The 15,496-nt window shown below is 35.5% G+C and overlaps 1 protein-coding gene across 2 annotated transcripts in view; it reads right to left on the bottom strand.

The window, feature by feature from the left end:
* Positions 1 to 294: 294 nt before the first annotated feature.
* Positions 295 to 15,496, bottom strand: part of LOC136038049 (lachesin-like) — a 114,175-nt gene continuing 98,973 nt past the window's right edge. For both annotated transcript variants that reach the window (XM_065720998.1, XM_065720999.1), the window contains exons 8-11: positions 14,862 to 14,903; positions 11,134 to 11,208; positions 8,748 to 8,837; positions 295 to 3,082 (exon numbers count right to left, since the gene is read on the bottom strand). In XM_065720998.1, coding sequence (XP_065577070.1) covers positions 3,018 to 3,082; positions 8,748 to 8,837; positions 11,134 to 11,208; positions 14,862 to 14,903 — 272 coding nt within the window. In that variant the 3' untranslated portion in view covers positions 295 to 3,017. The remainder of the gene's footprint in view (positions 3,083 to 8,747; positions 8,838 to 11,133; positions 11,209 to 14,861; positions 14,904 to 15,496) is intronic.

Below are 15,496 nucleotides of genomic sequence, written 5' to 3'. Positions count from 1 at the left end.
ATGCAATTACGATATCCCCACGTGTCGGTTTATTTTGTGTATAATTTTTCTACTTTGAAGGTTTAAAAAAAACCGTTATTTCGTATTATTTTCCATACGAAAAATTAACAAGGAAATTTTTTTTTCAAGAATTGAGGGCTTTTTTCCAGATAAGACAAAAATAAGTTGATAAAAATTCGATAAATTGTCGAATAATACGAACAGGCTCTTCAATGTATCGATAATTGACCTCTTGAAATTCTAAGGCCGAACTCATTCAAGGACCTGACTAAATAACGATAATAGAAAGTTACATACAAACTATTTCGTATATTTAAGCATCATTCTAATAAATGTAACAACAAAAAAGTAAACAATTTTACAAAGCACTAATACAATATCATAATTATAACCTATATATTGAATAGTCCTGTCATGTGTTTGGGTAGTTTGAAAATTAACGGTTCAATTGCTCAATGTTAAAGCTTTCTAATTATAAAGCTGTTGAAATAACGACATTATATCATTGTAGATACATTGTTTTGGAATACAAATTGACTTTTTATTTTACAAAAATAGACAAACTATTAACATTTAGGAATTTCTTTCACTGGGCATTTATTAAAAATGGGAGTTAAATTTAGGTTATATATACTGGTCTCATTTGCCTTTTTGTTATGGGCCATCGGTTAAGGGAATCAATAGTACAAGGAGCGCAAGTGATCTCATCAAGTAAGACAAGGCCCAGGGCTATGCCTCTTGTGGATCACCCTTTTACTTGTCACCCAACTGGGTAATGGTAACTGAGCTCCTTTTTGGTGGAACTTAGAGGAGGTGTTACACATTATGGGTGCACAGAGTATATAAGGGCCCAATGAGGATGAAAATCCAATTCTTCTTGGCTAAAACACTTTGACTGACAGCCAAAATTTACGTCACTAGATGATAAAAGGTCTTTGCATTGGCGAATATTTCATTCATTTCAGTTTTATATTTAAGTTAAAAAAAAGAATCATCTCTTCAAATGTTAAATTGTGCTTTTACTCTCTTTTTATGTGCTGTTAAAAACGTATCATTGGTTTCCTTCTTTAGATAACTATAGAGAATTTTTTCCATTTTTTAGGGATACTTTAAAAAATTTTGATTTCGGTTAAATATACCGAATCGAATTTATATATTAATGATATTTATAAGTCTTTAGTCGACAGAATTTATTGCAATTCAATAAAGCTTGGCTGAAAATCTTAAATACAATCGAAAAAAATCAATTTAACATCTGTTTGAAAATACCGATATTAGATGAGTCCGGCATGAGCCTGAAGGTGCATTTCGGTCATTTTGGCTAAAGAATTTACTTTTGGTCTTTTCTAAGTCGAAATAAAAGCTTTAAGAAATTCTTTTATCTATTTAAGTAAAATAACCTTTGGTTGAGAGTGCAGAAAATTTTGATTTCGGTTAAATATACCGAATCGAATTTATATATTAATGATATTTATAAGTCTTTAGTCGACAGAATTTATTGCAATTTAATAAAGCTTGGCTGAAAATCTTAAATACAATCGAAAAAAATCAATTTAACATCTGTTTGAAAATACCGATATTAGATGAGTCCGGCATGAGCCTGAAGGTGCATTTCGGTCATTTTGGCTAAAGAATTTACTTTTGGTCTTTTCTAAGTCTAAATAAAAGCTTTAAGAAATTCTTTTATCTATTTAAGTAAAATAACCTTTGCTTGAGAGTGCGGACACAATTCCAAAATAATTAGTTCAATCAAATAAACACCATAGAAAAGTGACTAAGAGCATCAATTACAGATTTTGTTACGTTAGATGAGGAAAAAAAATCTTGAGTTATTGTGTTCGTCATTATTTTAAAGATCCCTATAGTGTAATATTTCTAAAGTTTTCTTTATTTTTTTGCTATCCACAGAAAATGTAACACAAAACTTCAATACTTTTGATTCGTAAGTCAAGTTCATAGGGTATTATATTTTGTTTTAGCTTTACTTTTCATAATTTGTTTTAGTTTTACCGACATTTGTTGGATTATTTTGAGACTGTTGTCAACAGTCTCAAGAAGTCAAGTTTATTCATGTATAAGGCCGGATTAACCAATAAGTTTATATCCGCTACAGTCTACAGATGCTTAGCCCTTGAGGACTATTTTTTTTTCGAGAAAAGAATAAACTTTTTTAGAAGTTTCATAGTGACATCATTCTCATCATTTTCCTAAAATCAATGTCCTACGGAACCTCACAATAAAATCCACAAATATAATTGACCAATTTACAAATTATTGTATTTCCGAGCTCAAGCGACGGCTCCAGTCTCACATTTTTCTGATTGTTTTAGAGAAGCAACACTAATTGTCTCTCCTAGACCAAATCAGCTACTAGAACAACACAATTCTCGCTCTTTTCTAATCAGCAGAGCTTCCTTGAACGTTCTTTTATAGATGCCTTCAGCTTTATTTAAGCTTTGTCAGTTTCTGGATACATCCTTTGAAATGTTCAGAGCTCAAATGTCGCTACCGTATGACCCTCAATTTTTTTTTTTTTTTTTTTTTTTTTTTTTTTTTTTTTTTCTGCACCAGCTCGAAGTTTCCCTGCAAATTATTCAAAAGCAAGACATATTGAGTTTATAATTAAAAAATATTTCAAAACCGTTCCACAGCCACAGTATTTGGAGTATGTTAAGAATATGTTAAAATAACTTTTGGATTTTCTTCTTGTTATTGTGGGCAGAAAGTGACAAGTTAAACTTACTCTAGAGCCAAAAATTTCAGCACCTTTATATAGTTACTTTGAAATATCAATAAGACATCTGCAAAGTCCTAATCTGACCTGTTCTCACGTTTTCTGTTCTCATAGAGAGGAAATATTACGGACAGTTTTATGGTGATTATTATCACTGTTTTGGTAATGTCCTCATTTCCGAGTTCTTTTCCTCCGTTAAACTAATTTGTTTAGTTCCACCAACACTTAACATGAATAGTAATTTGGCACAAACAATCGCTGGTACATTTGCAGGTTAATTTTATTATACGAACGAATAGCACCTTACTACAGCTATAGCAAATGAAAGCACCAAGTAACTTGATGTACCTGAAAGAAAAACTATTTAAATAGTTAACTAGCAAAATTTTTATTTTATAATTCATCCTTCCTATAAAATTTGAAAATATGGCACTAAAGCGCTCGAAGAATCTAAAGTCACTATCTATTGTCTGTTGATGATTTTCGCTTGATGCTTGGGCAGTCAAACTTAAGTTTGTTTTTAGGCATCTTGGTCGGGTCTTTTTCATTCATATCTGGAGCAGTAAACTGCTGATTTCGGTACCCAATAAATTAAAAATTTTATATAATTTAAAATGTCAGTTGATAAAATGTCGGACGTCGTGAATTCACGGTTTCGTATTCTGTAGTTAATACATTCTTTGTGTTAACACTCAGGAAGCCCCTCACCGAAAACGTGACTGGTAGTTGGAGAGTGAGCAGCGGAAGGCTTGACAACAGAATGTGGTATAATCGATATTGCTGGTTATGAATATGGGCGCTATGTGCTCGGTTGATGGGTACTTGTGTTGAAAAATTCGAAAAAAATCATTTCGGTTGTTAAGTAAATAACTAATATATTTGATATCCAAATTATATAAAAAATATAAATAATAGCACCAATTGCCAGGCAGAGAGGTCCCTCAAAAGGTACATGGGTATAATTCTATAAAAACAAAGAGGTAGAAGGCATAATGCCAATTAACATGTCAGATCAAAGTCTTAATATCCCTCATATAAATCTCAGAGTAAACGCCAATGACAGGATTTCAGAGAAATAGGACAAAGTGAACAGCTGGATTGCCTCCAAACCAGACAAAAGCATGTATATAATCAGAGATAAGATTAAATCAACATTTTATACTAATAAAGCAAAGTTGCTGCTTTTTTTCAAGAAAGGAAGGGAAAGACAAACATATACATTATTGAAATAATCTGCACGAAATTGTAAGAAATTTGGCTCTAATGTTATCTTTCAATCTTAAGTTTTTTAAGCATTCAATATGATGCACAGTAGTTTTAGAGACAGGATCTTAAGCGGTCTTCAAAAAAAAAAAAAAAAAAAAAAAAAAAAAAACAAGAGCTAAGAGCTCATATGGCACTTGTGACGAGGCGAGAAGAGCTAAGAGCCAAGAGATCATATGGTATGAGCTCTAACAAAATTCTACGAATCAATAGATTGATTTAAAAAGGAAAATAAGAGGCTTAATGCCGGTCAAGATTTAAAATAAGAGCTCTGAGTCACAAAGTCCTTCTAAATATCAAAATTCATTAAGATCCGATCACCCACTCGTAAGTTATAAATACCTAATTTTTTCTAATTTTTCCTCTCCCTTTTGCCCCCCAGATGGTCGAATCTGGGAAAACGACTTTATCAAGTCAAATTGTGCAGCTCCCTGACACGCCAACCAATTTTCATCGCCCTAGCACGTCCAGAAGCACCGATCTCGCCAAATCACTGAACCCCTCCCCCCCCCCAACTCCCCCAAAGAGAGCGAATCCAGTACGATTCTGTCAATCACGTATCAAGGACATTTGTTTGTTCTATCCACCAAGCTTCATCCCGATTCCTACACTCCAAGTGCTTTTCCAAGATTTCCCCCTCCAAATCCCCACAATGTCAAAAGATCTGGTCGGGATTTGAAATAAGAGCTTTGAGACATGAATTCCTTCTAAAAATCAAATTTCATTACGATCCGATCATCTATTCGTAAGATATAAATACTCTAATTTTCATGTTTTCCAAGAATTCCGGTTCCCCCCTCCAACTCCCCCGAATGTCAAAGGATCTGGTCGGAATTTGAAATTAGAACTTTAAAGCACAAGATCCTTCTAAATATCAAATTTCATTAAGATCTGGTCACCCTTTCGTAAGTTACAAATATCTCAATTTTCAATATTACCCCCCCCCCCCCAATTCCACTAAAGAGAGCAGACCCGGTCCAGTTATGTCAGTCACGTATCTTAGACAGGTTTCTATTCTTCCCATCCAGTTTCATCCTGATCTCACCGCTTTAAGTATTTTCTAAGATTTCCGGTCCCCCCAACTGCCCCCCCCAATTACGCTTGATCCGGTTGACATTTAGAATAAGATATCGGAGTTACGAGGTCCTTCTAAATATGAAGTTTCATGAAGATCCGATCACTCCTTCGTAAGTTAAAAATACGTCATTTTTTTATTTTTCAGAATTACCCCCCCCCCCCCCGCAATTGAGCGGATCCGTTCCAATTATGTAAATCACATATGCAAGACTTCTGCTTATTTTTCCAACCAAGTTTCATCCCAATCCCTCCAATCTAAGCGTTTCCCACCATTTTAGGTTTCCCCACCCCAAACTTCCCCCAATGTCACCAGATCCGGTCAGGATTTAAAATAAGAGCTTTGAGACACGATATCCTTCTAAAAATCAAATTTCATGGAGATCCAATCACCCGTTCGTAAGTTAAAAATACCTCATTTTTTCTAATTTTTCAGAATTAACCCCCCCCCCCCCCAACTACCCCAAAGAGAGCGGATCCGTTCTGGTTATGTCTATCATGTATCTAGGACTCGTGTTTTTTTTCCACCAAGTTTAATCCCGATCCCTCCACTCTAGGTGTTTTCCAATTTCTAGGTTTCTCCCTCCCAACTCCCCCCCCCCAATGTCACCAGATCCGGTCTGGTTTAAAATAAGAGCTCTGGGCCACGATATCCTTCTAAACATCAAATTTCATTGAGATCCGATCGCCCGTTCGTAAGTTAAAAATACCTCATTTTTTTTTATTTTTCAGAAATACCCCCCCCCCCCCAACTACCCAAAAGAGAGCGGATCCGTTCCGTTTATGTCAATCATCTATCTAGGACTTGTGTTTATTTTTCCCACCATGTTTCATCCCGATCCCTCCACTCTAAGTGTTTTCCAAGTTTTAGGTTTCCCCCTCCCAACTCCTTGCCCCCAACACCAGATCCGGTCGGGATTTAAAATAAGAGCTCTAAGACACAATATCCTTCTAAACATCAAATTTCATTGAGATCCGATCACCCGTTCGTAAGTTGAAAATACCTCATTTTTCTCATTTTTAAGAATTACTCCCCCCCCCCAACTACCCCAAGGAGAGCAAATCAGTTCTGATTATGTCAATCATGTATCTGGGACTTGCGCTTATTTTCCCTATCAAGTTTCATCCCGATCCCTCCACTCTAAGTGTTTTCAAAGATTTTAGGTTTCCCCCTCCCTCCAACTCCCCCCAATGTCATCAGACCCAGTCGGGATTTAAAAAAAGAGCTCTGAGACACAATATCATTCCAAACATCAAATTTCATTAAGATCCAATCACCCGCTCATAAGTTAAAAATACTTCATTTTTTCTATTTTTTCCGAATTAACCGGCCCCCACTCCCCCCCCCCAGATGGTCAAATCGGGAAAACAACTATTTCTAATTTAATCTGGTCAGGTCCCTGATACGCTTGCCAAATTTCATCGTCCTAGCTTACCTGGAAGTGCCTAAAATAGAAAAACCGGGACTTTAGGTTTTCCCCCTCCAACTCCCCCCAATGTCATCAGATCCGGTCGGGATTTAAAATAAGAGCTCTAAGACACAATATCATTCCAAACATCAAATTTCAGTAAGATCCAATCACCCGCTGATAAGTTAAAAATACTTCATTTTTTCTATTGTTTGCGAATTAACCGGGCCCCCACTCCCCCCCAGATGGTCAAATCGGGAAAACGACTATTTCTAATTTAATCTGGTCCGGTCCCTGATACGCTTGCCAAATTTCATCGTCCTAGCTTACCTGGAAGTGCCTAAAGTAGCAAAACCGGGACCGACAGACCGACAGACAGACCGACAGACAGACCGACAGAATTGGCGACTGCTATATGTCACTTGGTTAATACCAAGTGCCATAAAAACTGAAAGACGTCTTTGGAGCAATATCTCAGTTTTTGTATCTTTTTTCTATTGTTTTGAAAAAGGAAAGAAGGTACGATTTTCTGCGTGCCGAGGCAAGTTAAACTTCCTTGTCCAACTTGCATGGAGACATGGAAGAGGAACTTAAATATGGGAATACTTTTAACCTCTCTAGTGCTTTCATATTCTACTTCATAAGTCCCTGTTTGACATGAAGAAGCGATAATTAAAAGTTTTTAGGCTGAACCACCGTTGTTTTAAAGAAAAATAAATAAATAGGAATTAAGGGATTTTGAGAGGCCAGTCTGGTTTTCTCTACTAGAGATCTCTTGCTTGACTCTCCCTTAGTTATAAGATGTTTCGTATAATCTATATGTTGTCCCAGCGAAATGGGTAATATTTGAAAGGCCTCATAAGCCCTCTATTGATGTTCTTGATTTTTAGCCTTCCCAATAGTCATAGCCAAATTGTTATATTTTTATTCTATATCAAGTGAGGGTCCAATAGAAATTGCCCTAATTGTATATTCATTATGCAGAAAGACTCTTTTAAAGCTTACTTTAGAAGATTCAGTGACAAGGTGTCACCTAGATGGATCATAGCTCAATGTTTTTCATGACTGGTATCTGGCGACTGGCAACTGCCGTCTAAAGGAAAACCGTGCAGCTTCTTGTCTAAGTCTCAACAGCGAATTAATGTTTCACGTTAGAGTCATAGTAACAGCCCTAACACGTGGCTACAACACTCACGGTCAGGTTTGGATACAGTTTGAATACTGAGTGACTTACATAGATTAGCTTTAAAAGAAAAAGCTTAATACTGGATGACGCTGACAACACCACTTCAATGGTGCTGCTGTACGGAAATCATGGCTAAAAAAAAGTATAACACGATTTCTAAATTTTATTGAATGACTAGAATTGACTCAACGCTTGACGTCACTGAATGTGATTCAGCTATGAATTTTCTAATCACAACAAATATGTTTAAAATTTAACCTGTTAAAATCCACTTTTAAAAATTAATTCTGTTCTGATAATGTCAGACCAGAGATATATAGTTTTATTCCAAATCTTTTTATTCTCAAGTTCTATATTTCTGAGCTCGTGCTGTAAAAAGTGTTTGCTTAGAGCGACACAATTTTATTATACAGAGACACATGTATACATCTTTTCAACACAAGCACAGTTTTACTTTATTTGAAAAATGTATCAAAAGGAAAACTTTATTGATAGCTAAATCACCTTAGCTAGTAAAACAACAAAACATATTTTAGCAACTCCTTCCACTGACCCCATCCCTTCAGTACTGTTTTTCTGAATTTATTCATAAATACTACTAACGGATACAATAAGAATTAAATTCTTCAATACAGTTTTAATAGCAAAGGTAGGATAGCAGATCTCATGCCGCTCTGGAGGAGAAATTCCTAATAAAGTTAAGGAAAAAGCATTAGAAGTATATTATTAACGTGTGATGTAATATTCTTAATCATTTTTCTGTATTTGAAAAGTAGAAATCTATGACTCAGTAAACGTTTACCAGTACTTTTCCTTGCTACAGATTTGTGTAACTTATCAAATAGCGTATTATGAATTAATTAACTATTAGTTTCTATTAATGATAAGAGACCAAGATATGCTTGAAATACTAGCAGAGTATAGGTCATGCTGGAATAATTCCATTGAATTTTAATGCATTTGATAAGAAAATCGATTAGGTTCCAAATCGCAAAGGCCTCTGTTAGCCTTTGAGTCGCATTTTTAACATCTGTTGACTATGATATCAATCATGCAATTACATAATTAGAAGGTTGCTTACTGGAAATATTTTCTGAGCTACTTAAATCTGGTTGGCCAAGTATCATCTGCTTTTCAGACTGATGTGATGGTTGATGGTACCCAGTTCTGTCTAAAAGTTGAAAAGAAATTATAAAATTTAAGAGGCCCACTATTAAAATTTATTTACAAGCGTCACTGCAAATTCAATGCTATATCTTTTGTTACAAGCTCAGAATAAATGAAGAAAATGGTAGGTGAACTCAAAATTCTGTTAAACTTTAAGAACCTCTAAAATAGCCAAATCAATGAGTGCGTGCAAGAGTACACTCGCACTGAGGCAGCCCATTACTTTGATACCTGTTATATCGGACATCCTGTATATTGAGTGGAGCTGAAGATGCTGAATTCGCCATCCAAATCCAATCCATCAAACCTTATATCTTCCAGTTTTTTTTACCTACTAGTATATGTTTTTAAATCCATTATATTCTTTCCTTTTGCCTCTATTTTATATTTATCAAATGGAAGGAAATTTAGGCTTTAGTCTAACCAAAAATATTCAGCAGAATTATTATTCCTCATTTTTCTTACCTGGCTGCCATCTCTTTTTCTTTTTCTTTTTTAATGTTGAACAAAACAATTCTTTTGACATAGACAACCTTTGATACAACCCTTGGCTTTACACATTTAAACAATAGAGTTTATTACCAGATCAATAAGTTGAATAGGTCTTTCTTAGAAAATAAACTCAAGAACTATACATTTACTCCTTCAGTCGCTTTCAACCCTTGAATTTGAAAGAAATGCGAAGCAATCATAAATAATTGTCCGCTCTTGTGGTGAACGGTTGACCTATCACACGACTTTCAAATACTCTTCAACTTATTCTAGAACCAAAGTCGTAGAAATTTTCTAGCACTATCTCTAAAGACGGGATAGGAAAAAGGAAGGGACTACTCACTCAGGGGCTTCGTCTGCAACGTAAGGATAAGGGGATATGAACCTTACCATAGGCAAAGACATGGAAGCATTTGCAGATCCAGAAGTAGGGTTGCTGTGACAGTACATAGGAGTAAGACCAAAATCTACAGCACAAGAATTTGTGTACATTCGACCGGTAGTGAACACCTCCTCGAGGAACAGAGGGATCACACACTTCCTGCTAATTGAATAAATTTTGCTTTTGAATAATTTGGAGTAAGCCAGTAAATTTGAATGAGTCTCAAGTTCTTTAAAATAACCATTGAAAAAGAGCATAGAGAAAATATAGGGGCTCCCAATAGGCATAAGGATTTTGTAAATAAAATCAGAAAGTGTTTGGTTTTAAATAATTATTTTGTAAGTTGATTGAAAATAAAAATTACTGTGCCTCAATGAGCAGGGTTCATAGGCCAGTAGTAGTTTAAAGTACACTAAGAAGTAGCCACAGACTAGTAATTCAAAACCCAAAGTTTCAATAAGTGCCGTAACTTCGTCAAAATCCAGGGGGGGGGGGGAAATTCAATCCGATTCTCCCAAATCAATTCGAAAATGACCGTGAAAACTGAAAAATGAGCCATATAGATATGTAAGATATATAAAGGTAGATATATACTAAAGAAAACGGATCTATTTCTGTAGATGCTTGAATTACGTAGGCTTATCTTAGTTTTGACAAGATTTTTGAAGAAAAATTAAATTTTAGCTGGGGGGCAAACTTGGTCAGGGGAGGGGCAAATGGAAGTCTAGGCAGGTCAGTCCCTTCTGCCCCATAGTAAATCACGCCCCTCATTTCAATACCCTTGGGGCTGTGAAGCCCTTCAAGATATATTTTTATCATCGTCATACGATGAGCTTCCCTTCAAATTTACAACTAAAGCTCGTCATTAATTTTTTTTACCACTCTTAAAGTTGAAACAAGTTATCATACTTTTCAGGGAAAGTAAAATCTTTTTTCTTTTTTTTTTTCATCAAATAATATTACAGGCTTAGCTAATGAATAGCAAAAAACTTACAATTGTTCAGCTGATTTTTTTTAGTTTTTTACACAGGGAATATTCATAACCTAATAACATTCTCAGAATCCCAACTTTTGTGTTCATTTCATTACTATTTTTGTAATTCGAAAAAACCGCATACTGAAATGGGAATTCAATTTACTTTATCGAGGACAAAAGGAGTGTGTTCTAAAAAATCTTAAATCTCAAGTGTGTTCCGATATCTAGCTTAATTCTAACTAACTTTGTATATATTTTATTACTCTTGAGATTTTTTAAGTGAATTTTAAATAAGTGTATTAATATGCTAAGATGCTAATGTATTCCGATGCTAGCGTGTTTTTTGTGCTATCATGGGAGATAAAAGAGTTATTGATTTTATTTCGCAGACCCGGTCCAGTTAGTGGAAAACAACAAACAAAAGAAGGTGATAGAAAAATATTGACTAACCATCAAAAACTTGGAGCTGCCATGGTTGTTTTGTGGATATTACTTCGGTCACTTCTTCAATTTCCTGGAGCTCACCTAAAAGAGTGAACCATTGATAGTTCAAAGATTGAATAACAAAAAAAATTAGGATCATCACAACCCCCAGAGCCCAGGGACAAGGGTTGTAAGTTATGCCCCGGAGGCATATAAGGTTTTTATGGAAGGATTGGTTATAAAGATTTCGTAGGGGGCTCAAAGAATTGGAAATTAAAAGTTCCAGTTCTTTTTTTAAGAGTCAAAAGTGATAGGTGGGTTGATTTGCATGGTGCCGCAGAACACCATCGTGGGAGGATCCTCTATAAGAGGACAACTGTGGCAGGGCCGAAGATCCAGATCTATGGACACCGGCCTCTGGAAAGAGCTGCCTCGACCCTTTTGGCGTACCTTAAAGACTGGAGACCTTGCGGTCAACTCATCCCACTCGAGAAGTGGCCCCCTTGAGGAAATTATAGCCTAGTAACCGACACAGTATTCACAAAGGATTCTGACTTGGATAATTCTTCTCGGCTTGGTCTGTTTTGACGGGTGTTTTTAGGATGAAAAACCTCTTCCTAGATAATTTATCAACTATGGGTCACTTCCACGTAGTAGCATACTTTTTGTAGGCATGAAAATATAATGAGTCGGAGGTAATAGGCTTGGGACTGTCTGTGCAGTATTTTGACTCTTGTTGGTAGAAGAGCATCGTCAAGTGCTGAAAACCATGTTGTGATCAAGATGGGCCCAGGAATGCACAAAGCCTCCAATTATACAAGAGGTCCCAGAGACTTCTTGCTGCCCGGTTCTAAGCCGGCTTAAGCACTTTGGTATAGAATTGAGAAGATATGTCGGTCCCCATCTTGCAATGGTATCCGGGATCAATGCTTTTCCTGAGGCCAATGTAAATTCAATTATTTAAAGAATATGAAAATTGGAACTTAAAACGTTGTGACGTAAAAAATGACTATCCTATCGACATTTTGACTGACGAATTCAGACGGTTCGAACTGGACTTATTAGGAGTTTCAGAAACTCATGTCCCAGGGGTGGGAAGCATGAAAACGGGTCATATGGAATTTGTTTACTCGTACAGGAAGGATGAGACACACAGACAGGGAGTAGGGTTCATGATGGATGAGGAAGCTGCTAAGTCTTGTTTAGATTGGGAAGGTGTTAATAATAGAATTCTGATTGCTCATTTTATGACTAAAAGTCCAGGATATCAGTTGTAGTAGTATATGCCCCTGTTGAACCGACTGACGGCGAAACTAGCGACTCAGATGAATTTTACTTACAGTAACAGGAGCAAACAGACAGCGTACCAGGTAAAAATATGGTGTTTTTACTAGAAGATTTTAAGGCCCATTTTGGTAGAAATAGGGATAGATGGTATCTTAGACTAGGTAAATTTTGCATAGGAAAAGAAAATAGTAATGGTTATAGACTTTTGCAATTTTGTAGGTATAACAACCTAGTTATAATTAATACTGTGTTTGGTCATAAAATAGCCCATAAGTTGACATGGTATTCACGTAATTGTAAGACAGCAAACCTTATTGATTATGTTGTTGTGAACCGAACACTAGCAGGATCAATACAAGATACTAGGGTATATAGGAGTCCTGCTATTGATAATAAAAGTAAAGATTACCATATAGTAGTGTCTAGAGCTAAATTAAAGCTGAAATTTTGAAAGGGTAACTAAGAAAGGTGTTAGTAAATTACTTACTAATATGATACCTTTTAGACTGATAGACGCTGTAGACAAAGTTTTAAGAGAAGAACAGTGCGGTTTTGGAAAAGATAGAGGTTGTTTTGACCAAATTTTCACTCTTAGGTTAATAATTGAGAAGTGCTATAGTTGTCAAACACCTTTGGTCCTCAAATTTATTGATTATGAGCAAGCGTTCGAGTCTGTTGATAGAAGAGCTTTAGAACAGATCTAGTCCTTATAAGACATACCAGACAAATACATTAAATTGATTTGTGCTATGCACGAGAATAATACTGCTGTTGTTAAGGTAGGAAACGAGGTTAGCAGCAGGTTTTGTATTAAATCAGGAGTTAAGCAGGGTTGTGTTCTATCCCCCTTTATATGGATCATTGTGATGATCCATTGTGATCATTGTGATGATCCATGTGGGAGGGGAAACTCTCCCTGGCTTAGATTATACTACTGATTTAATCATACTAGGAGAAAGTGTGAGCAAAATGAATGAACTTTCAGAGGTTTTGCGAGTTTTGGGTGCTAGAATAAGTTTGAAAATTAGTGTTCAGAAGACTAAGTTATTAAGACTAGGGATAAGTGAAGATGAAAAGGTGACATTGGATAACGAAAAGATTGATCAGGTGGGCAGCTTCATTTATCTTAGTAGTATTATTAGTAAAGACGATGGGAGCAGTGAAGATGTTAAAAGTAGAATAGCCAAGGCTCAGGGTGTTTTTACACGGTTAAAAAAAAAAAAATTAAGAGCAGGAAGATACGTCTGCAAACCAAGATTAGAATATTGGAAGCTACAGTGATGACAGTAGTCAAATATGCCTCTGAAGCATAGGCGCTCCGAAAAGTGAATGAAAATTTACTATATGTTTTCCAGAGAAATTGCCTACAGATTGCTCTGGGTACCCGGCTGACTGACCGTATTTCAAACAGTAGACTGTAAGAAAAATTTGGTTCAATCTCCCTTTCTAGGGCTATAATGAAAGGAAGGTTGAGATGGCTAGGCCAAATTCTGCGGATGAAGGATGACAGATTGGCGAAAATTGTCCTTTTCGGCCAACCGTCTAGGGCTAAACGGAAAGTAGGTCGTCCTCGTCTGGGGTGGTAGGATGTCATAAATAAAGATTTAAAGGAAATGGGAACTTCCTGGGAGGGTGCAAAGAGAGGAGCTTTGAATAGGGAACTTGCGTAGCTGTGTTAGTCTCAAGCGATTTGGTGCTGTGGTGAGTTGTTAGTAGTAGAACTGTTAATTTGATTTCTGCTCGTTTTAATTTTTTTTATTCTTTAATAGTAAAAGATTTTATGTTCGTTTTAAGCTTGATTTGCATATTCAACTTAAGTTTTACTTTTTTGAAGATTTGTTTATTCGTTTATATTAGTAACTGTTGTATTTTTGTTTGCCATGATTGTTTATTTAATTTCTTTTCATTTTAGGTCTCATTTATTCTTTAACAGTAGTTACTGATCGTTTTAGTTTGAATTATTATAGGTTTTTATTTCTGCTTGGCTCAAGTTAAATATGACCTGTACTTTTCCTTTAAAACTTAATTTTCGGAAAGTTTTTTTTTAATTAAATAAACTGTTCATCCAGTTCCTGCACCTCTTTCAATGTAAAGAGAGATTTTGTAACCTTATTTTTAATACCTGCTTTTTCTGACGCTATCAATTGTCTTCGATAAAGTCAAAAATATTTTCGATATATTATTTGACCAAAGTTTTTCTTTCAAAAGTTTATTGACTTTTTAATAAACTAAGAATTGTTGGCAAGAATATTGGCAAAAAAGCAAGAAGAAAAAATAAACAAACAAAAAGGCACAAAGAAAAACAAATATCTAGCGAACACCGACACAGTTGGCTAATTTGCGTAGATTATGGAGGAAAAAATAGCTATAAAAAAAATTTTATTAGTAGGGTATTAATCATTCTGTTTCTTTAAAAGAACAGCCCCTGGATAACAACAAAAACTTTTTCATAAAAAATAAACACTTACTTTTCTCCGTCGTCGTTGTTGAGGTCGTTGGGGATGGTATTTCTAAAAAAAAAGAGATTAACGAGACAGAGTATAATTTGATTTTTAACATTTAGATAATAAACATATATAGATGGTAAATGGTTGACATATATTTCGACTATTAGACATTTATTAGACTAATAAAGGAAAAAATGGCTTAAATATATTTTCTTTCAAAAGCTAAAACACATCGGAGGCAAATTCGATAATCTATGCCAGCTAGAAAAGTATTGCACTAACCAACAAGAGTGTTAACTGCTATGGGTATCCATAAACACTCTCACCAGAGTGGGGAGGAGTGGGGTGGTTGGTAGCAATGAGAAAAGTTTCTATTGGTCATACTTTTTTTCTGCCAGTAAATCTTAATTTATTGAGGATTGAAAGATGTTGCACTTTTTGTGTATTTTTGGTCTTTATTTAAGACGATTTTAATGCAAAGGCTATCAGTAGTGCCAAGAGAGAGACAGGTGGTTTATTTGGCTTGAGATGTCGCTCAAAACGGTGCGTCATATGGCTTGTGAGAGAAAAATTCGTCATTATTATTTTGGTCAATTTCTGAGAAATATACTTGAGGGATTTGTCAGGATCCTTGAAGCACAGTATACACTGTAGCT

The sequence above is a fragment of the Artemia franciscana genome, chromosome 17, assembly GCF_032884065.1.
Source record: "Artemia franciscana chromosome 17, ASM3288406v1, whole genome shotgun sequence".
Classification (NCBI taxonomy): Eukaryota; Metazoa; Arthropoda; class Branchiopoda; order Anostraca; family Artemiidae; genus Artemia; species Artemia franciscana.
Note: the sequence above shows the minus strand (reverse complement) of the source record. Positions and strands in the feature narration are given on the sequence as shown.